Raw genomic sequence first — 23731 nt, forward strand, 5'->3', positions numbered from 1 at the left:
AATTACTTTAAAATATATCCATATTCTACAATTGCAGGATGAGGGAATGTTGTCTCAGGTAATGTCCTTACCTCTCATCAGGTGAGTGGAGTGCTGAGGTCTGGGCTGCCCACACCATGAATCTTTTGTCACAGATGAAGAACCTTCCCTGTTCCAAGCAGTAATTCCAATTAATTAAAGTTGTATAACACTTCCAGTGAGGGAGTGTTTAGCCCAAGCATAGGAAATAACCATTCACAAGTCTATTAAATTAGCCAAAAATGGTTTTAATGCAGTCCTTGCCTGCAGTGCAGTATAAACCATAATAAAAAACAACAAAGCAGAACATACAGGATATTCAGCTGTAGAAACTGTACAAACACTTGGAAAATGCCAGTGAAACTCCACAGAGCATCAGCATAGTCAGAGCATTGGTCTGACAGTAAAAACGAGTATCCAAGGCTTTTGTAAAAACCCATTTGATATCAAAAGTCTCAATGCCAGCAGCAGCAGCATTAAACTCCTGAACACAACACCCCAAAGGTGGGCAGCAATCCTGCTGTGACATTCCTTGCAAAATAATTCCTTCCCATTGAACTGGGGGGAGGGATGTGTATTAAAGCAGCAGTTCTGGCTGGAACACCTGCCAGCCCCAGGCCATGCTGGGCCCTAAGAGCAGCTGGGTGCAGCTCCCACTCAGGGGGTGCTGCTGTGTCCCAGTTCTGGCAGCTCCATGGGGATGGCAGAGCTGATCCTGCCCCAAAGGGAGCCCCCAGAGGGCTCCCCCTGCAGTGGGGTTCTGCTCCAGCCCCCTTTTCCAGTGTGTGAAACCCCCTGGCTTTTCTGGATGACATTAAACCCTCCTGATACAGTGACAGCACCATGGCAGTGTCATTCTCTGATCCTGAGATCCAGCTCAGTTCTATCTTTGAGGGGCCCCTTTGCACCACAAAGAGCATTTTCAGCTGAGGAGCAGCCATCTGAGCAGGCAGATTATACATTATCAAATAACAAGACCTTTCCTACTTGCTGTGTTCCTAACCCAGAGCTCCCTGCTCCAGCAGTGGATCTGGAGTCACTCTGGAGTAGCTCCATGAGTAGAGCAGGAAGCCATTCCATAGTGAAGGTAACTCCAAAGAAGGATGGAGCTCCAGCAGAGCAGAGGAACCACAGCTCCACCTCCTCCCCCCAGCTCTCAGGCACAGCCTGGGCCCTCCCAGGAGGGGCACCTGCACCAGCCCAGCAGTTCCAGGTGCTGAGGGAGTTCTGGGACACATCCTGCAGGCTCCCAGATCCTCCAGAAAAAGCTGGGGGAATAACAAACCAACACTTGCACTTTGGGCTTCTGCTTCTCTTACAGAGGGAAGTGCTGAGAAGGGCTGCACACACCTTCCCCAGGTTAAAGGGAGAGGGGAGGCTGATTTTGTTGGGTTTCCATGGGATTTAGTGCAAGGTTTAACCCAAGGCAGTGCTTCAGGAAGTACTGAAACAGCAGGGAAGCCCTCAGGTGAGGTATCTGCCTGTCCCAGGGCTGTCTGACAGCACTGCATGCAAGCAGCATTTCTTTTCAAGCACAGCTGGAATAAGAGGCAGAGATGATCCCTTTGTCCTTTTTGTTGGATTTTTTGAGGGTTGTGTTTTTTCCCCCCCTCCTTAGCATAATTTCTTATTTTTTTTTAACAATGGCTGTCACCCACTAAAGTTTTACAAATGCTGCTGTAAATCTTAAAACCTCATACAGAAAAAAATAGTATTTTAAGGAGCATGCAGGCATGAGCAACTTACAGGCTTGTATTTGAAATGTAAACTTACATTTTATTTCACAAGGTTTACATCCCAAATGGAAGCTGGAGAATGAAGAAATGAGGCTTTAGGAAAGAGAAAATGCAGGAAAGTGGGATCCTGCTCTAAGCAAAGCCTGATGAGGGGAACCACAAACCAATACCTGACAAACAGAGAATAATTACAAATAAAATACATGGCACAACTGCATAAAATGACACCTACTCACCTTCACAGTGTCCAAAAAACCAGCACAAAGCAGCTCAAAGCTGAAAATATTTATCTGCATGTTCAGGAGGAAGAGGGAATACTCCAAGTGGGATGGAAAAAGCACAAGAGACCAAAACCCTGCAGCAGTGGGTGTGAGCAGGGCAGGGAATGCAGCCCATGGCAGAGCCCCTCTGCCATGCAAACACCTTCAGTGACCTGAGTCATCTGATCAGTTCAGGTGAGTTTAGCTTTGCAAGTGTTCTGTAATAAAGCAGAAGCTGATAGAATTGGAAAAATATCAATAAAATTGAGGTATTTTCAAGTACTATGGATCTGTTTCAGAAATCTGTACCACAGGAGTCACTGAAATGAAAACATGACCCTTTTGAGTTAATTAGTTCTTCCTTAATAAACAAGGTCAGCAGTGGCTCCTTCCCCTGCTAATTAAACAAGTGCCTCAGCTCTGCACAGAGTAACTGCTCAGTACATCATTCTTCATAGCTAAATTCAGGGAAAAAATAGTATTTTTTTCCCCTTTTACATTTTACATTCATGTCACATGACAGACTTTATGCATCAAGTTGTGCTTTCAGTCCAGACCAGCATCCAGAACTACAGAGCTGCAGCTGGTGTGGATTTTGCTGAATCCATTCCTGTTTGGCCCAGGAAGCAAACATTCATTGCATAGTGGGATTTGGAAGCTTCCTGACTCTCACCAGTGGCTGCACCCCACACAATGGGTACAGCCTCAAACATACAGACTGCTCCCTGCTTGAAGGAAAACAAGATTATCCTGCTCCAAAAACTTCCAATCAGCAAGAGAAACCAAGTCCAGGTTCCTTGGGCAGGACTTGCTGGCCCAGGGCTGGATTTAGGACAATTGCACACAGAGAAGCATCAATGTGCTGCTCTGTCTGGGGTTTGTACCTGAATGGAAATGGAGAGCAGGGGGGAGGTGAGGAGTGGCTGTTAGTGGTCAGTTATTTTAGAGGGTGAGTCCAGGAGCAGAGGGGTAAAGATGGAGGCATCACAGTCCAACCAAAGAGTTCCCTCCTTTCCCATGGTGAGATCACTTGGAAAAGCTGCTCCAGGCTGAGAAAGCTGCAGTGCAGATGCAGTGCTAAGCAGAGGAAGCAGCTCCTGGAGGGGTGGGACAGTTCCCCTGCTGCCTGCACACTGCTCCAGGCTGGAGAGAACACCTGCAGCCCCTGCAGCCACACTGACAGCAGCACCACAACTGAGGCTCAAACCTTCACTCTCCAGGTTCCCTGGATGGAGCTGCACCTACAGCACACACCCAGAGGGTGACAGTGACACTGGTGACAATCCCAGTGGGGACACTTGGGCTGCTGCTGGCACACAGAGGGCTCAGGGAGTAGCTGGAATGCTGGGCCAGCAGCACAGGCAGTGTGAGATGGCCCAACATTGACATGGAATCATGGCCAGCTCCCAGAGCTGCAGTGTCCTTGGTGTTGATGGGACTGGGGGATGAATCCCAGCCCTGGAATGCTGGGCTGGAGGGTGCAGGCAGGGCAGAGCTTTGGTGACACAGCCCTTACAGGCAGTGCTGGTGGGGGAGAGCCTCTGGATGAGGATCAGGGCATGGAAAACAAAGGAGGTGCTGCAGTGAGTTACCCCTAAGAGCCATTTGCAGTTAAAAAAGCCTATCACACACTGGGTGAATATTCTCTATTTTGTCACCTGCAGAGTGACCACAGCAGCCTGAGGAATTTCTGTTTTCCAGTGCATTTACTCAGCATTAAAAGGACAAAGGCTAGGGTAAAATAAGGATATCACCTTAAGTGAGCAGAAGGGAATAAAATGGAGCTGCTCACTCAGACATGTGGGTTTTCCCCATTTTGTTCTGCCTCATTTTACACAACTTTTGGGTTTGTCTCACATTTCATTAAACTTTCCAGCACCTGATGTGTGGATATTGAGAAGTGGCTCTGAAGTGATAAACTTTGTGTTGTTCTAACAGGAGTTTGTTCCAACCATGGGAGGCTGAGCTGCTTTGAAGGAAAGGGAAGAGATGACCATAATTAATTACAAGAAAAATGAATAAAAGTTCCTTGGAAACATTTAAACCCTTTCTCAATCTGAGCTTGGTACCTGTGCCATCACAAAGATATCTGCCTTAGTATGAGAAGACAAACCCTGATTTTCAGAGCAGCAGCAGGAGCAGGCAGGGGAGCTCCTGCACAGCTCCCTGTTCCTGCCTGGCACAGAAACAACTCAAATAATGGCAGGGCTGGAACCAGAGCCAAGGCCAGGAAGGGCACAAGAACCTGCTCAGAAAACTCCTGTAAATCCACACAAGCTCTGGGAAAATACACTTCAGCTGGCAGGATGAAACAGAAAGTCACCAAATCACCTTCCTGGTTTTATATACAAGGAATTTAAAGTTTTAAAAGGCACAAATAGCACCTCTGTAGGTGCTACATTCTGGCTGTGTTTAGCTGCCATCATCCTCTCAAGCTCCCCCTCCAGAGCACATTTTGCCAGGAATGAGGGGATTAATTCAGCTGCCACCTTGCATCACACACAGCACAAGGTCCAACACCAGATTTACATCAGAAATGCAGCTTTAGATTGACAGGAAGAACCCTTCCAGCACTCAGCAGCCGTTTGGTGACAGAGCCACTCAACAGATGGGGCTCAGGTGGCTGAACAGGAACATTTTCAGTGTTCAGGGCCCCCCTGAGGAGAAACAAACCCACAGGAGCCTGGGCCAGCCCACCTGGGCCCCTCACAACCAAATTCAGCAGTGAGACATCCCAGGGAGGTCAGCACTGCTGCACACACACTGCAGAGGCTGAGGGACAAAATTCCATCCCAGGGCACGGATCAGCCAGGAGTGAAACACCTTCTCTTAGGGAAGGAACCCCTGCAAGGCTCTCCTGGCTCACAAACACATCCCTGCAGCAGAGGAACAGAGGAAAATGGGGTTTATTCTGTAGGCAAAGCCTCCACCACCAACCTCACTCATCAGCTCCTTTCTCCTGTCATGCACAGCTGCTCCTGCAGTCACTGCCAACACCAGTGGGCTGATAAACACAAAAATGGGATAGAAAATGGTACTAAATGATCTTAGAGGCTGTACACCAATACTTTTAGCATGCACCTAATTCAAACAAGAATGATGGACTGGGCTGAATCATGCAGATTAAAAAAAAAGGACTCAGGTCTAGAAAAATATCCATAATCCAGCCAGCCAAGTCTCAGTTCCACTCCCCAAAACAGAAACAGGGATTCATCTCTTTGACTGTAAATGCAGCAAAATGCAGAAACAAATCTGATCACCTCTTAGTGCAGAAACCCCTGAAGCCAGTCAGTGCACTGAGCTGGGAAGAAGTCTGAAAAAATTCAATACATCAGTTGTGTCTTCAGCATTTTGGGGCTAAAGCCACCCCTGTGGAGTCCAAACATGACTCTTGGAGCCAAACTTTCAGTGCATATTTCAAATTCACATCTTCCTTTCTGACTCCATGAACACACAAATCTCCAAACACTGATCCAGGAATGAGATGATATTTAAACCCTAGGAATTAATGCAAACTGGACTGTCTGAAGTTCCCTTTTGCATTTTAGAAGCCTGCAAGTAGGATGCAAGAGCACTATAACCCAAACTCAAAGAAAATAACACCCTCCCTAAAAACATTAAAAAAATCTATGGCCACAATATTCTTGAATCTTGATATTGGCAATGTGAATATTTTATTTTCACTCACAGCTGCACATGTATATGTGCATGTTCAGCACTTTTGCTTTCAACACTTTTACATTCAGCTCCCAATTTAGTGCCAGATTTAACTGGGTCTGTCTTGCATTGAGCTGAACTCACTCAGAATTTAAATACATGAGAAAATGCCACTTGTCAGAGAAGGTTGGAGAATCAGCCTCAAAATAAATAACCATCCCCAAGAATATTATGGCTTGGAAGAATTTCAAGAGCTCGAGTCCCTGATGTTTGCAAAATGAAAAGGCCTTCGGAACGCACTCGCATCAACATCTGTACCTGTTCTGAATAAAAAATAGATAGTATTTATAAAATAAAGAGAGCAGGCCAAAGATTGGCCACAATCACTCTGTAAAATTGTTCTGTTAACTCTGTAACTTAAATTTATAAAGCCTTGGGACATCTGGACAGCAGGATTCCTGGAGAAGCACTCTGGAATGCAGATTCCCATCAGACAATACTTCAGGATGTTTTCTCATCTTGAAGATCCACCTGTTTTCTGCCCCTCAAAACTGAAGTCCTTGCCAAGAGAAGGGGTGTTGGCTCCTGAGAGAGAAGCTGAAATTTAAAGAAATACAAATGTGCAACCATAGCACTGCTGTTGTGAGGGACTGAGGGCTGATCTGGGCTTTGGGAATCATTTTAAAGCCATGAAGAACAACAGGAAAATGCTGATTTTGCTTGGCCTGGTGGGATGGCAGGATGCAGCTCTCACTGCTGACAGAAAAACACTCTGGGGTTTTTGTCAGTGCAACAAGATGGACTCCTACACCCCCTGAGAGCAGTGTGGAAGGGAGCCAGTCAGGGATTGCAGGGCTCTGCCTCAGCACTCACTGCCTGCCCTGGAACTGAGAGGGGCAACCCCAGCTGGCAATTCCACCTCCTGCCAGTGGGACAGCAGGGGATGTGCTGGAATCTCATCAGTGCATTCCCCTGGCCAGCAGGACACTGTGCCCTCCTCACTGCCTGCAGCTCCTGGGGCAGGGTGTGGGTGGGGCAGCTCCACCACTCTCCAAGGCAGAGCAGGGAATGTTCTGGAAGCAGCACCTGCCCCCCCTGGTGTCAGACCCACCTTTTCCAGGGGCAGGGAAAGCCTGGAGAGGAGTGACAGCTGATGTGACATTACAGGGCACTTCCTTGTGTCCCCAGCTGCACCTTGGCTGTGCTCAGCTGCAGTTTAACATCTCACCTGCCCCTTCCCACACCTCCCACAGACCCCAGAATTTCCATCCTGCCACTGTCCCAGCCCTGTTTTCCTGCAGGGTTGGTGTCCTCCCCTTGACAGAGTGCTGGTGGCTCTGGTGTCACCTGTGCCACCCAGCCCAGGGCCTCTGAGAGCCTCTGCTGCCCTCCAGGGCCCCTTGAATAAGGGATGGCTGGGCAAGCTGGAGAAATATTTTCTGCTAAAGCCCAAACTTTTTCAACATCACCTCCCCAGTCCCTGCAGAGCAGTGGTGTTGAGGGAAATAAAGAAAGAAACACTGACCTTTCTGATGCAGCTTTCCACCACTGTGTGCTCACACTGCTATGTCTCCCTTTCTATGGCAAGGGATGGGGCCTCACCAGAACCTGTGAAAACCAAAGCAGTTAGAGGCAAATAAATCTGATTTTCTCACTGAGAATGCATTTTTCACTAAGCATGGGATTGTGTTTTTAAGGATAATTACAAACAAAAATAGACAACCACTTGTCAGAGAAAACTGAGCAGCTGTTTTTAACTGAGATTACTCTATTATTGGCTTTATTTATTTCATAACCAAGTCACAAGCTTTAAAGCCACAAAGACAAATAAAGGTCTTTCAGTTTTAATGGAACATTTCAGGTCTTTCTGGTTAGACACTTTGACTGGTTTACCTCTGTTGTGTAAGGGAGAATTTGAATATTTCAGTTGAAAGGACCCACAGTGGATCATCCAGTTCAACTGCCTGGAAATGTCAGTTATTTTATAAGCTCTATAAATTGGGAGATTTCATATAAGCTCCAGACCATAGTCTGGGGTCTGATCTAGCCAAAAATCACCTCACTGCCACTGTTTTCATATGGAAGATTTAATTATTTATTCATGGAATTTAAAGTTTGTAAAAATTGGAAGAAGCTCTGACTCATTCCTAAAGGAGTTATTTTAAGCATCATTGAAAATTCACAGAAATGCCATAGTTTGCTATTTTAAAGCCAATTTTGTTGGTATTAAAACTCATTTGTGTTACCTTGTGTAAGTACCAAAATGCATAGAACCCACCAGGGAGAGCAGGTAAATTTACTCTGGAAATAAAGCTGGACAAAGTATAAAGCAGCTTCCTAAATGTATCCCTGAACTCAGGTGTTTGCATGCCTGATTTCACACACTGCCACAGGATAAATACACTTTAAAAAATCGAAATATTCTCCTTCTTGCAGCCATCACTTTATATCCCAAATAACTGGGCTGCATGCAGCAACATTTACATGTAAATGCTCTCAGTTTGTGGCAGCTTCACTTTCTCTAACCCTTGAAACACCTTTGAAGTTCATTCACCTGCAAGTAGAAAAATATTAAAAAAAGAATTGTTTCCAAAGCAGAGCTCATTTTTAGTCTGTGCTCATTAATCAAGTCCCAGCTGCTCAGGGACTTCACCAACACAGGTTTTTTATTTGATTAACTCTTATAGTTCATTTATTGGCTACTGTAGATCAGGACAAGTAATTTCACTAATTCCTTACCCTGAGGCTCTTCATCTATCCCATCCTCTTCCCACTGCTCCTCATTTGCCAGGAGAGGGTTCCGAGCTTCACTCAAGGTTCTCATGGGGAAAAAATGTCCATCCCCCTGGCTGCATGGAAAAGGGACAGAGGGACACTGCAAAAGCAGCAAGGAACTCTAAAAAATGACAATTTCTCTACATTTTTTTCTGCGAAGTTTTCTGTTGCCAGTATTTCCCATGTTTACTTAAAATCATCTTTAAGCTTGAAAAGCACTGTGTTTATCTTTCATTTTGGTTCTCAATTTTTTCAAGGTCTCTGCAGCACAAAAGTTGAAATTTGTGGCTTGGAATCAAGTAATTTTTAGCAGAAGGTAAATGTGCTAATTTGGTCAAGTAATTTGAATACAGAAAAAAGGCCTGGAAAAATGTGGACAGTCAGAAGTGACAGAGGAACTAAGGAAAACATTTATGAAAATTAAGCAATTAATAGGTATAAATTTTATCAATTTATCCCACAGATTCTTCAGGGCAGAAATCTCACTTGTGTTTGAGTGACACCCAACAGGAAATGGCCCCACTCTTACTGAAAGATATATAAAATCCCCACTTTCCTGTCACCTAAACCTGGACACAAACTGTGAAAATCTGTAATTACATCAGCTTTTAGCAGGGTTACTTACCTAGAGGCAATAGGCAGCAACCAGAGCTTTTTTTCTTCCCCAAACACTTGCTGGAGATTCTTCACAAAGCCAAGATTGAATCCATTTTTATCTGGGCCATTTTGAAACACTGGAGCTGAGAAAGCCTCTGCAAACAGAGGCAATTTTGGTGGAAAAAAATGAAAATCAATGGCAAATACTCTGAAACAGGGTTGGGCATTTTATAACCATCTAAAGACAACATGATTTAACAGATTATAGATACACAGCACTACAGAGTTTCAAAATAATGGTTTTTCCCATTTTGCAAAGCTTGTAAAGACTTTCCAGCTGAAGGCAGAATTTGGTTGTGCAACTGAACCCAGAGAACAAAGAACCCACAAGGGGTTTGAACCAGAGAATGGAGTTAAAAGATCTTCCTGTGGGACTTGATGGAATCCAGAGAGTAAAAGTTGCTAGGTAAAATCTCTGCAGGATGAAGTAGGTTGGTGTTCAGTGCATATTCCAGAAGTGGCACTGCAGATTAAATCACCTCATTTGTTAATGTTAGAATGAACAAGCACTAGGGATAAACAAATGCAAATAAACTCTGGGCTCTGGTGGGGCATAAAATTAAAAGAAGAGGAGAGAAGAACCTTGAGTGCTTTAGGAACAGTTTGATCTCCCTGCTCAGCTGCTGCACAGGTCTGATGTTTTGGGATAGATGAGCTTCAGTGCCCCATGAAATGACTTTTGAAGTAAATAACTTGATAAAATCAGAATATTTGCTCTCTCTTGACAGTGTCTGTTTTGTTACAAAACTTTATCCCAAAAGCTTTGAAAGTTGAACATTTATCTGAGGAAAAGCAAAGAAACTTTGGCAAAATGATACTATTTTAGATGATAATTTCTTTGATTTTACAGTGACAACTTATTTGTGTTTATCAGTAAAGATGGACACTGTGTTTCCCAAGCTCACCAAGCTGATTGGGGTGCACCCCAGTACAGGAATAAACCATTATTCCTGAAAAGCTGCACTCATTTCACAGCAAATACAGTTTCACATATGCATAACACTTTTATAATTGGACTTCTACACTTTTAGGCTCTGGTTTCCCTAACAAAGCTCTTGTCACACCAGCTAATAAATGCAGCTCATTTGCAGTGACAAATTTCTGCAGCTTGTACCAAGATCTTAAATCTTCCTCTCCTCATAAACCAGCAGGAATGTACAGAAATAGAACAAATGCATTTTTTTCTTTTATTTTTTTTCTTCTTACAGCACCTTTGGTGTGTGTTACCAGAAGGAAGAGACAGAAGAGCCTTACCCAGAGTGGATCTGTTCCTGCTGACCAGCCAGCAGTGGTAGCCAAACAGAAACATGAGGCTCACAAAGAACATGATTGCCACAAAGAGAAGGAAAAGGATGTGGAATTTGGAGCGTGCATTGGTCAGCTCACCCTGGAAAGGAAAGCAACACAGAACAAGTGATGGGAACAAATTAAAGATGGAAATTATTTGTACTTAGAAATATAATGATAAAACTCCTATTGGGAGTTCTCAAAATTTACAGGCAAAAGTGAACATTACTAAATAAAGCAAAAAGAGCCAAAGAAATGAATGTGGTTCATTTCCCCTCCTGTACCACAGCACAAAGAGTGGGGGGTGTTGTTAACCCTTGGTATGGCTCTGAGCCAGCCCAGCCCAGCTGCCCAGGTGGGCATGAGGAGCACCCTGTGCCTGGGGAAATGAGCAGGCAGGAGCTCTTGAAGCCCTGCTTAAGTTCTGCTGAGTTTCCTGTGCATACATTAAAATTCTGCACCTTGCTCAAGGTAAGCCCAGAGAAACCTGCCCTGCACATCTGCAGCTACTGGGGAGGATGGATGGGGAAGGGTTAAAAGCCAAGGGGGACACTCCAAGCAGAAGAAAGGCTCCTTTCCCTCTGCAGCAGGAGAGCCAGGTGCCAGAGGTGCCCAGCAGGGACACAGGCAGGCTCTGGGGACATCCAGGGCTCAGGGCTGGGCCTTGCTGGGCGTGGGGAACAATAGGGGCACAGCCAAGGTACCTAAACACAAACACACAGGTACTGAGGAGAGGGGACAGAAATAGAGACCAAGGGCCAGTGTCCTACTGGAGCTGCCAGCTGGCCTTGCTTTCACAGAAACAATCAGCAGTAACTGAGTAAAAGCCTCCTTTGGGTCGCTGTTTTTAAATCGAGAAAGGAGGCCTGTGGGGGTTAGAAAATGAACAAGGGGTTTTGACTCATTTTTTCTTTTCAGTAAATATGTACAAATCATTGCCAGGACCTTACACATCAATGCCAAACTTTCCAAGGGACACCCATGCAAACACAAGGACAGGGAAGGGACAGAGCCTCTCTGACAGAAAATAATTTACTGTCTGAAATTCCTGGCTTCTTGCTCTGTGCATTATGAACATCTAACAGGAGGTGGATTCCCAAAGGGCCCAGGAAACACCTCCCAGGAAAATGCAGCCCCTCCACTGCCTGAGAGCAACAGAGCACCGAGAGTCACCAAAGCCCACGAGACTGAGAGCAGATGAAAAAGTAACCGGATTTCATGACTTACTGTCCAATACTTAATGAAATACTTGAAGACTGTTGCAGCAATATACAAGCAATACAACAAAGAATAGGCTAAGAACAGTAGAAAGAATTTGTAGTTAGAAAATCCAATGCAGTTATTCACCCTGGAGGACAAAAGCAAAGTTGAAATCAGGATTGGTGCAGCACACAGTGGGTGTAACACAAAGAGCACGAACCAGTTTTGGGGGATGGAGCCCCTGGCTCTCACAGCCCAGTTTGCCAACGAGCAGCTCCCCTCAGTGGCCGCAAGGGAACAGAACCGGTGGCTCTGCCTTTCCCTCCCTTCCCTGGGCCCAGGAGAAGCACAGCTCCGATTTTTGGGATTGTTTGAAGGTTGGTACCACAGGGAAATGGGTGACAGAGGCAGCAGCTCGTTCCTCCTGTCTGCCTCTTGTCTGCCAAGGAAATCAGAGCCGGGAGTTCTGTGCTGCTTTATCCCTTTGCAAAGCTCAGGAGCCACCTCAGCCCTGCCTGTTTGTTACACACAGCCCAATTCACCCCACCCTGCTTGGAATTCTCCATGCACAGGAGAGCTCTAGAAAGGAACACGGGGATGTACAAAAACCCCAGTGGGTGTTTGTGTCAGAACTCAGGTTTGGAAAATCCTCTCCAATTTTGATCACCAGGAAGGTTCAGGTAGGGAAATGTTTGTGTTGTTTCTGAATTCTTAAATCTTCCTTTTTTTTTAAAAAAAAGGAGGAATTTAAGAAATTTAGTGGCAGCAATTCTGGAAGGTGTAAAGCTCAATTATTCCATGCAGCTTTCTGCACAGACTGTCTCTGACCATCATCAGTCCAGAAACAATCCATGTGCAATTGTTGTTATTGGGAGCACCCCAAGTGCAGCTGAAACACTGAGAGAGCCCAAAGGAAAGGCTAAGCTGGAGTTTCTTTCAAATTTGAATAATAGTTAATGAGTGAATTAGCAGTTGGGGTTTAAACTTTATCAATATTATAGCATTTTTACACATGGGTTATGGAGTGAATGTGAATGATTTGTTAAAATTTAATTTCAGGCAATCTCAAAGTGCAATTATTTTATAAGTTTCCCAAACTAAAGAGATGGATGGCCTAAAATGTGAGAGGCATACAGACATGAGAGGCATAAGAAATATATCTAAGTAACCTTTCCTTTCAGAAAACCACAAACCATTTATCTGGGACATACCATGGACAGTGATGATCCATTTTTAGCACACACCTGCAAAAGGAAAAATAAAATGGAAGATTTTTAATTGGTACTTCATTACCAACTGCAGATCAACAGCAAAACTTTGATTTTAGTGAGGTTTCTACACTATAGATACTCAAAATGATGCTGTCTCTAAGGTTTTTAAGGTAGATATAATTTTAAGATGGAACATTTCTTAGTGTTTGAAGACCAACCAATGTCCTTGTGGAGATAGAAAGACACAAGAATGATTTCTGCCCTAGAGCACTGCTGGCTGCAGCTGGGACAGAGACCCTGGGGAACCTCTTTGTGTACAAAGACCCCTGAAGGAGCAGCCCCCTCCCAAAACTCGTGGTGACTGCAGCCCATGACTTACATGGCACAAACAGAGCAGTGGTGACAACGGTCAGGTTTGATCAGCTGGCATCTGTCACAGAACCGAATCCCTGCAATCAGAGACAAATTCAAACAATGGAAAAATGCTTTTTCTTCATCTGTTAGTTGGTACTGTGCTCATTTCCTAACTATTCTTTTTCTTTCCTCTATCACTTCAGCAGGTGACCTGGTGTTTGCTGCAGGTCACAATCAGGTAAGCAACACTCATAGTTCTGATGGAGACTTGCAGATGGGGTAACAATGAGAGAAAGCACAAAATCACAGAACCATGGAATGCTTTGGGCTGGCAGGGACTCTAAAGTCCATCTTGTTCCATTCCCTGACATGGCAGGGACACCTCACTGTCCCAGGCTGCTCCCAGCCCTGTCCAGCCTGGCCTTGGGCACTGCCAGGGATCCAGGGGCAGCCACAGCTCTGTTCCAGGGCCTGCCCACCCTCACAGGAAGGAATTCCTTCCTAACATCCATCCCAAACCTGCTCTAACTCATACAGCCAGCTCAAAAGTGACAAACCAAAGCTGCACACTTGCATCCACATTTACTCAGACTACCTACACTTCATTTTGATAATTCTCTATTTATTCCAGCTCTCTGCTTCAAAATGGCTTGCCTGACAGAAACGAGCAGGTCAGAGCCTCCAATATGAACACAAATTTCTTTAAGCTGTGAAGGGAGTGCAGCAGGCATTTAACCACTGAACACAATACAGAAAACTGGTCACAGAAGTATGTGCTGCATCCCTAAGCCAGAGTCCATTTTAAGTAAAAATTATGACAGATTTAATTATTCTATTGCTATTTCTAAATACAGACAGCATATGTGGACTATAAATCCAAAGGGTGACATCTTGCTTCTCAAAGGCAGCACCTGGAACTGCACTGAATTAAAGGGTTCAAGGCTTATTTTGTTTTTCCTGTGAGCAAGGGAGGGCTGTGGGATCTCAGCACCTCAGGACTGAGGTGCCACCGAGACCACCCTTGGGGGGCTCGGGAGTCCTGGAATGTTCCAGAAGTGTCTGGTGGCTGGACTTTGATCCTACACAGGAGACGACACCTGTATGAGGACAGGAGGGTTTCACCGGGGTGAATGGTGAAGGGATTGGTTAATTAGAGGGTGAGACACAGGGTTTAGGATTTCTGTACAGGGGGGTTTAGAGAAGTAAGATGGAGGAATTGGGGCGTGTCCTGTCCTTCTTCTTCTTCTTCTTCTCCTCCTCCATCTTCTGTGGTGATGGTGGCACTTTGGGATTGGTCATTACTAAAAGTGCACCGGGCAATAAGGGTGAAAGGTATTGGGGAAAAATGATAAATATTGTACACGTAACTATGGGTATAAAGATAGGTGACTGTCCGGAGGGCAGGGAGTGTGCTCATGGCTGGCTGCTGAGCAGAGCTCTGTCGGGCCGAGAGAAAATCTTTTAGATAAACAATTAATAAACACCGAGACCGAGAAAAGAACTGAAGCCTCTTCTCGTCCTTTGATACGCGGCTGCCCCAAGGCCACCCCGGGCCTTTCCAGGCCATCCAAACAGCTGAAAACTGGACAGAGGGCAGGAGTCAGTGGGTGCCTGGCAGTGCTGCTGCCCAGCAGGATGCTCTGGGTGCCAGCCTTGCTGCTGGCAGTGACGGGGGGGTTGGGGCTCCGTGCCGGCCTGACCTCCATTGCCGGTCCTCGTGTACACCGGCAGCTTCCTGGCGATCTCGGCGAGGATCTGCCGCTGCACCTCGGGCCGCTCCTCGCTCTCGTAGCGCTCCTGGTCAGCGTAGGACATGTGGAACTGCAAGCAGAGGGCACCAGGGAGCGCTCAGCGCGGCACCACAGAGCATTTCACACACAGGAGCATTTCACAGCCAGCTCAGCTTGGGAACGCTTTTACCTCCCCCTCCTGAGGTTAATGCCGTGGGAAATGCGGTTGTTAAGAAGACAAAGGGAGGCAGTGAGTGCTGGAGAGCCAGAATACTGAGAGACAGCAATAAGAAATGAAAAAGTGAAATTAAGGCTCATAAAACAACTTACTAGAATTGCTCCTATTGCTGCCCTAGATGAATGCCATTACTGACCTTCATAACACATTCAGCACCTCTCTAGTGAGCAAGAACCTTTTTTAATATTTAAAACTGGGATTAGTTGTTATTTATAAATTTACATTCTTGTAATCAGGATCAGAGCAAGGCTGAGTATATTTGGAGTGCCACACAAATACTGACCTCATTTTGCTGCCTCAGTCTGAGTGTTTTATTAGTATTTCATAGAGAGGTAAAACAAAATGTGAAAAAAAAAGGTAAATCTACTAATCCAAGCAACATGACAAAGTAAATATTTGGTTAAAAAGAATTAAAAGACATTTGCCTCTGATTCTCCTCTTCAGATCAACTGAAGACTGAAGGATTTTTGAGTTCTCTTTAACATCTGTGGTTTTCTTTTGCAAGGAATGAAAGGTGTTGGCTCTCTTACCTTTTTGCCTGGCTGTATTGGGAGAGTGAAAACAGACTTCCAATATGTCCACACAAAGAGCACAAAGAGAATATGGAATACTACAAGATAGGCCACTAAAAACAAAACGAGAAAAGAAAAAAAACAGAAACAGAGTAATGACTTCTTAAGCAAAGGTTTCATCCACAACGGGCATAATTCAAATTTTGCACAATAAAGTGAAAAAAATAAAAAGAAGAAAGGAAAAGACAGATGTCCATTCAGTGCCACCCATTATTGCAGTGCAGCTAAACTTCATGGCTGAGGGTCAGCAGCACCCAGAGCTGAGGTGTGACCAAACTCAGAGCCTCCCCTGCCCCACCTGATCCCATTCTGGGGGAGATGCAGCTGCCAGGGAATTGTCCCACAGGGCAGGTGACAGCCCCACATCCCTGGCAATGACAGGATTCCTGTCTCTTCCCCACATCCCAGGCACAAGCCCAGCACATCTGGCTGCTGCTGAGCAGTGCAAAGGTGAATTTTGCACCTCCCAGTATTGGGGTTCAGCTGTTACTAAAAGCAGTGGAAGCAGAGTGTGCACTGCCCACCCCTGCACCACGCTCTTCTTGTGACAGCAGAAATAGTATGAGCTTTACATCACCAGAAAAAGCCAAGTTTCTTATTAAACATATTTTACATTTGCCACAGTTGATACAATAAAACAGGAAAACTTCCCTCAAATTGATCAAAATAGGGCTTGTGATTACTGAGGGAGAATTGCAAACCAGCCCATGTCAGAACAGCCTCAGTTCAATGTGCAAACCTGAATCCTTTGGCATTTGCAGGCTTTCCATGGACAGGGAGCCAAAGGAGCTGTCCTTCAGCTGCACAGACTATTTGCCATTCCTTTCATATTCAGCTCATTAAGATATTATCAAAGTTACAAGATAGTTTTATTTAAACACATCATTTCATTGCAATAACAATTTTGTTTCCCCCATTTCATTTAATCTTCAAATTCCAGAAAATAAGATTAAAAGAACTAGTTGGAAAGAGAAATCTAAAATTCAAACACTTCTTAACTATGTCAAAACACTTCTTTTCCTGTGTGAAAATTGGTTAAAAAGGCCAAATGCATCAGTGAGAGCTTCCAATGAGACAGCAAACATCTCCCAAGGATGTGATGGACTGTGGGAAGGAGCTGTGAATCACAGCTAAGTCATTCTCATGCTCCAAGCTGGTTTGAGATGTTATCCTCACACTACAGGTGGAGCTGAGCCATTTTTCATTAATATGGAAGGAGATAAATCTTGCAACAGGTTTAATTTTGTTGATCAGCCTAGCAGCACATTAGAGGAAGCTGACCTGGAGATGCACTAAGATTAGGCAACAATTAACTTTCTTCATTAACATCTTTCAGTCATTAACATCTTGCTTTCTGCAGTTTCTCTGTAGCAATTACAAACATTTGAGCTGCTTTCTAGAGGAATTTACTGGATGCAGCAATCTGGAGGATCTTTAAATGTCAGCTGGCACTGCTCTTCATGGAACAGCTCACACCACACCTACTCCTGTCCTTCACAACCCCTGAAGAACAAAGTCACCAAGAGAACACCTGGATTAGCCAAAAGCATCCAAAGAAGGAGAAAAATATTAAAATAGCCACTCCTTATTCTTAGAACATGGCCATTACCTCCACCAACACACCTCAAGAGTGTCACTGAGCAATCCTGCTGTGCTGTGACTCAGGATCTGTCAGTGGGCACCAGAACTGAGGGAGAAAACTTAGCAAAAATAGCTTTCACTGAAAGATCAACCAGAACAGCAAAAAAAGCCAGGTGGGTTGCAGATGGGAACTTGTATTTTCTGTTTGGCTTGTAAAATCAGCTCTGGAAATGTGAAAGGGAAAGGGAGAAGAGGGGTGTGGGTGTGCACAGACACACACAGAGCTTTTCCTGAAGGAGTCAGAGGGATCAGAGCCTTCCCATGCTCTGCCCAGACTGACAGAGCATTTCCCAGGGCACCCAGGAGCTCAGCACGCTGAGTGCCTCAGGAGGGTGCAGTCACAGGAAGGAAACACTGAAACCTTAAAAAAATGACAGCAAATATTTCTGATATCTCAGCCAGAACATTGGTGAGCCCTTTTACATGAGGGTTGCATGGCAAATAATAAATGATCACACATACCTTTCTCCACAGGGTTGCTCACAGTCACTGGAAAGGAAAAAAAACAACAAGTGTCCACAGAGGAAATATGAATCCCAGAGAAGTTTGTGACAATTAACATTTCTGTGTGAAATACAGCCATTTTAGGGAAAATGTTCACATTCAAGAGGCAAAGAGAGAGCCCACAGCTCAGCATCAAACCAAAAGTATCCATAAGAACTCTTCACTCACGCACACACCCACAGCAAGATGTTCACTCACTCTCACTTGTGATGTCTTCTCCCTGCTTATAAAATATATTCTGTATATTTTGCATTAGAAATATGATAAAAGCAATCCTGTGGTGACAGGGAGAAGATCACCAGGGCTCCTCTAGCACCCATATCTCTGCATTTACCACATATTGCAGCTGCTTTCTACTGATCTCCAGGTGACCCTCCACTGTAAGCACTGTCCCAAAGCATTTCTGCATCAGCAGGATTAAAATTTTATCAATTTCTCAGCTTTGGCCAAGTCAGCAGCTGCAGTGACTTCATTGGTTTTTTTACACTACCTACCAGCAGAAATTTTACAACCCCTTTTTACTCCACCATAATGAGAGAAAAGGCCTCCTAACAGCAGCCTCTGAGCAAGCAGCAGAAGGTGCATTGTTCAGAGCCTTCTTGCAGTGACTGTTTGAAAATCCATCCATTATCTGAAAAGCCAGCATGCAAGTTTAACAGAAGAGACAAGGACAGCTTTTTGAACTGAAAACAGGGACTTGTGTGATATTTTGATAGAGCATTGCTTGGAAGACAAAGCTTTGTGCCACACAGCAACAGAGATGAAAAAAGAAACTGAATCTTTGTTGTGTCTCTGCCCACTCAATTTCAGGTAAACAAGACTGTTAGGAAACCTTCACTTTTCCCTTTGCTTTGCTGCCAATCAAGCTATGATGAGATTTTCACAAGCAGGGCCTGGCTAAGGATTTACCTGAGACAAGAACACAGAGATACAAAAGGTTCTGGGGAGGATCACTGCTGCCACCAGCCAAACAAGAACTGAGGCCTCCTCCTGTGAGTCACTGGCCAGCCCAGCACTGAGAGCTCAAAGAGCATCAGGAGGTGCCTCCCAGACATCCCCCCAGCTCAGCACAGCTGAAAATGCAAATCCAGACTCCAGACAAAGCATTCACTCTTGACAGGCTCCCAGCAGCTGAGGAGAGGCAGCCAGCTCAGCAAGCCTTGCTGGGTTAGGAATTAGAGAGAGACAACATCCTGCTTGGCAAGTAACAGCACAGGCCAACAGTTCATGCTCCAATCCTGAAATAATTCAATCATTGCAACTTCTGCATAGATAAACTCCTCCACACACAAATAAAAGAGATGAGAGAGAAACAGGGTAAAAAACTGAGGTGGGTGTGGGCAAATGAATGAATTGAAGCTGTGATTCCACACAGCAAGCTGAGCTCCTGCCAGCTGAACCTGCACTTGGGGAGCAGCACAGCCCAACCCAAACCTCACTGAAATCACCTGAGCCTCCTCCAGCAGCTGCACTGGGACCTGGCATCAGCCCCTGCTCAGGATTACTGAGTTTGCACAGCACATCTCAAAACACTGACAGTGTTCCAGGAAAATGCTCCACATTTTTTGTCACATGTTCTAATGACAGTTCCATGCACCTCAGGGATATCATCCTATGTGAATTCTTGAAAGAAACAGCCCACAGTCTCAGAGATGGGATAAATGTGATGAAGTGTTTGGGGGCTTTGCCAAGCTGCTGATTAAAACAGACCAAAGAAGCTGCATTTCATTCTAGCTCCCATGGAGAAAAACCAGCAGGTCTCACCACACTGCCAACCCTAACAAACACCTGATTGAAGTTTGCTGTGCAGCACCAGAAGGCAGCTCCTGCCCCAGGAACATCTCAAACTATCTGAGACCTCTGGTTTCGTTTGTCTGCCTTACTCTGTCCTGAGGAGTCACAGCTACTTCTCACAATTTCACAAATCCAAGCTTCCAGCTCTTCTCTCCACCAGAGCTAACAGCTCTTTTTTCTAATAGCACACTAAACCAGATAGAACAAACATAAGAAAGTTTGCAACTTACTACACAGTTAAATTGTTACATTAAATATACAATTACTAGCCAGCATAAAACTTCCTCTTCTCAAAGGCAGTGTTTTCCGTGCTACTGTAACAACTCCACGCCTGAGTGTGATCCCATGTAACCTATTTATTTCCTTTTCACAATACAAACATAAAACCATTGTAAAGCAAGGCACAGACTGGTGTTTGTTACTGTTTAGCTCATAAATCACATCTGGACGTTATCAAATCACAACAACGCCGCCTTTCACGGTGGGATCACCATCCCAGCCCTCTCAAACGCCACCTCCCTGCTCCAGGGACAGACAGAACCAGGGCCCAGGACCGACAGACAGCACCCCCAGCCCGCACCCCGCCCGGCCGGGCACCAACCCCGCGGAAAGCAGGGCAGCACATCCGAAACCCCACTGATCCCGAGCAGGGCTCGGCTCGTACTGAAGTGTTTGTCCCTGTGCACGGATCGCAGCCGGCATCGGAGCCTCGGGACACCGAGGGGCACCGGGGCCCCGCTCACACCGCGGGCACGGCAGGAGGAGGAGGAGGAGGAAGAGAGGATGAGGAGAGCGAGGAGGAAGTGGAGAAGGCGAGGAAGAGGAGGAGGAGGGAAAGAGGAAGAGGAGAAGAAGGAGAAGGAAAGAGGAAGAGGAGAAGGGGAACAGCCGAAGCCCCCGGCCCGCCGCGCCCCCCGCCCGCAGCTCCGCGGGGGCCCCGGCGGCACCGAGGGGCGGCCCGGAGCGGGGGCCCCGCTGGGCACGGGCGGCGCTCACCGAGGCAGAGCTCGCAGACGTACGCGTAGTAGGACCAGAGCAGGAGCAGCGCGATGAGCAGCACGGGCACCCAGGCGAAGGCGCGGCGGCAGCAGCGCAGCCCCCGCCACAGCGCCATCCCGCCGCCCTCAGCGCCGCGCATCGGCGCGCGGCTGCGCGGGCTGCCCCGGGGCCGGCGCGCTCGGCGCTCGGCTGAGCGGCCTGCGGGCAGCGGCGCCCCCTGGCGGGGCGGGCGGGCAGTGGCGCTCGGGCTGAGGGAGCGGCGCTACGGCCGCGTTCACCTCACAGCCGGGCTGAAGGAGCTTTGCTCCGGCTGCACCGTCCCCTCACAGCCCGGCTGAGGGAGCTTTGCTCCGGCCGCGCTTCCCCCTCACAGCCTGCCCGTGCCTGCCCTGGCTGAGGGAGCTTTGCTCCGGCCGCGCTGTCCCCTCACAGCCCGCCCATGCCGGCTCTGTGTGCTGGGGTCGGCGGGGACGCGGTGCTGCCCATCTGCCCAGCCCTGTGGGCACGCCTGGAGCATCGTGTGCCCCTCCGGGCTCCGCAGCTCAGCAAACCCGGGGCTGCCGAGGTGATGGCGGGGCTGGAGCGTCCCTGAAGGGAAAGCTGAGGGAGCTGGGGCTCAGCAGCCTCGGAAGGAGATGGCTGATCCATAAACATCTAAGAGGAGGTGTCAGAGCATGCACCAGGCTCTGCTCCTGGGCCCAGCAATGGCACCAGCAGAACTGATGCTCGGGAAGTTTCAGCTGGACATGAGGAAGAATTTCCTTGGGCAGCGCCCAGCCCTGAGCAGAGAGCAGACAGGCTGTGCAGGCTCCTCCCTGGGGTTATTCCGGAGCTGTCCGGACACGATCCTGTGCCCGGTGCTCTGGGATGGCTCTGCTGGAGCAGGGGGGTGGCACCAGACGGACCCACTGTGGTGCCTCCCCCCTGACCCATCCTGGGACCTTGCAGCACTGTCCTGTCCTCTGCACAGACAAGGGCTTTGCATTGCCTTCAATTCCCTCAGCACACACCTAGGAGTATGTAAAATATATATATATATACACAAATATACAAACACACTTCATATACAAGTGAATACATATGTAATATTCACGTACTACTATGGAATATCCATGGGATGATCATATTCCAGACAACTTGTGGAACAAAAGGAGTGCCATCTCAACATGGCATTTAATGCATAAAACAGAAAACAAAAAGAACCCCCCCTGCCCCAGACTGCTCCACAAACCCCTTTGAATTCTGGTAGGAATCTTCTCATTCTCACTCAGTGATTTGAGTTGCAGCTCCAGGTAATTAACTCCACTCTATCATGTCTGGTATGGAAATTAGTTTTCTCATCAAGAGAATGACTTATCTGACAGAATGTTCTTCTGACAAACCTCTGGTGTAATTTGTGACACTTTCTGGTCACCTCTGTTCAGCAAGGTTTTTTCCCCTCAGAATTTGTTCTAAAACTTCCCTTATTGGGATCACACTCGGAGCTGTGCTGCCTCCACCAGCCCTTTTCTCTTTTTGGGTACAGGCACCACATTTGCCATTGTCCTGCCCAGATCAATGAATTAAGACATCACCCACAAATCCTCAGGCCACACCTGTAATTCCATATTTAGTTCTCCCACTAGTTTAAGAGGGATATGATCTACAACCTCTGTTTTTTTCAAAAAATCTATTCACTACTGAGGTGACAGCTCTATTAACCTGTTCTCTACGCTGCTCAAACTTTACAATCAGTATTATCCTCTTCTCCAGGCTACTCAATCCTTCCTGTAATATAAAACCTGAACATTTGGCACCTGTTTTAATTTTCTGTGTGGGGTTGAACTTAACCAAGATTTTGTGTAGCCCCTGCTGTACAAAAGTGCCTTGCAGACAGTATAACATAGGTTGGCCTGAGCTGCACATGACCCTAAACTAGAAATTTATATTTATTTATATATATATATACACATATATGAAAAACCTCCTCCCAGGAGATTCAGGAAGGGCATCTAGAACACAAACACCCCAAGATGTGAGGATTTAGGAGAAGAAGATGTGAGTGCCCCCTTGTTTCCTTCCTTCCCCCACAGTGTAAGTGCTGATGAGGAATATTTTTGCCAGCAATACATTTTATAATCAGTAAGATTTAAAAATCACTTTTGTGAGTTAGATCACTCCCTGAAGCAGCTCAGAGAATCTCCTCTCCTGAGGCAGATGGGATGAACAGCACATCCATGGGACATTTTTCCTGCATGTTCCTGTGAAGCAGGAGGGCACCTTCCCCACAGACAGCAAAGGAACAGGCAGCAGTGAGCAGACTGTGTCAGGTAAAGCCTCTGCAAACAAAGTTCAGACTTCTCTTTTGTTCAACAGCCAGTTTTTCTACGTGCTCTAAGATCCACATGGATCATCCTCAAAATTCTTGTTTCCTGGGCTTCCAGGGGACACTTAGTTATATAAACATGAGCTCATCTGAGGTGAGATTCCCAAACACAGCTCTTTGAAACAAAACAACCAGGTGACATTAAATCTTGGGGTGTGTTTCTGCACTTGTGGTTCTGCTGTAGCTCCCCATTTGAAGCAGCTGGAGTGAGATATAAGTGAGATAAGGCTCCTCGTGCCCTTTCCAGAAATCAATACTGCATGTGTTATTCAAAGTAAATATTAAATCTAAATTGACCTTCAGCCAGTTGCAAAAGGAGAGAAAAACCTCTCTGGGTGTGCAGCCTGATTGGGCTCCACAGGAACTACAACAGTGGGATTATCCTAACTAACATCCCTATCCTTAAATTCAACCCTGACCACGAGCAGTTTCCTGCTAAGACATTTCACCAGCTTTCAACAGGGACAGGAACTTCTGCAGAGCTCAGCAAGCTGTGCTTGCACCATGGTGTAACAACACTGTTCAAAACCACTGCCACAGACTGCAGACAAAGCCCCGGGTCCCAGCAGCTTTAGGGTGATTTAAACAAGGCTCATCATCACCGGTTCTTCTGGAGAAACAAAGTGTTGGGTGCTTAAAGAAAGGAAGATGGTGGTGACTCACCAGTGGCACTCAGGGCACCAGGGAACACGTCACCCCCAAGAGCAAGGCTGACAGCAGCTAAGATGGCTCT

At 46.3% G+C, this 23731-nt stretch overlaps 1 protein-coding gene across 2 annotated transcripts; it reads right to left on the reverse strand.

Moving 5' to 3' along the window:
- Positions 1–251: 251 nt before the first annotated feature.
- Positions 252–20792, reverse strand: ZDHHC15 (zinc finger DHHC-type palmitoyltransferase 15). Of its 2 annotated transcripts, none has more exons than XM_064713057.1 (12): positions 20631–20792; positions 17799–17825; positions 15654–15748; positions 14856–14976; positions 13181–13250; positions 12802–12834; positions 11618–11738; positions 10358–10490; positions 9072–9198; positions 8411–8520; positions 7197–7279; positions 252–6268 (listed from the first exon to the last, which is right to left on the reverse strand). In XM_064713057.1, exons 1-11 carry the CDS (start codon positions 20770–20772, stop codon positions 7236–7238), a joined length of 1023 nt encoding a protein of 340 aa, XP_064569127.1. In that variant the 5' UTR covers positions 20773–20792; the 3' UTR covers positions 252–6268; positions 7197–7235. The 2 variants fall into 2 exon arrangements, with proteins under 2 accessions (XP_064569127.1, XP_064569128.1); XM_064713058.1 differs by lacking the exon at positions 20631–20792 and adding an exon at positions 20299–20485.
- Between the last annotated feature and the right edge of the window lie 2939 nt (positions 20793–23731).

Source organism: Zonotrichia leucophrys, chromosome 4A (assembly GCF_028769735.1).
Source record: "Zonotrichia leucophrys gambelii isolate GWCS_2022_RI chromosome 4A, RI_Zleu_2.0, whole genome shotgun sequence".
In the NCBI taxonomy this organism is placed as follows: Eukaryota; Metazoa; Chordata; class Aves; order Passeriformes; family Passerellidae; genus Zonotrichia; species Zonotrichia leucophrys.

Bases quoted from the DNA above. Each gene is read 5' to 3' on its own strand.
- ZDHHC15 (XM_064713057.1), bottom strand. From the start codon at position 20,772: ATGCGCGGCGCTGAGGGCGGCGGGATGGCGCTGTGGCGGGGGCTGCGC. The intron at 15,749-17,798 runs GTATGTGTGATC...TTTTGTTTTTAG, and splicing joins GAGCAACCCTGTGGAGAAAG to TGGCCTATCTTGTAGTATTC. The intron at 9,199-10,357 runs GTAAGGCTCTTC...CTCTGTTTGCAG, and splicing joins CAGGAACAGATCCACTCTGG to AGGCTTTCTCAGCTCCAGTG.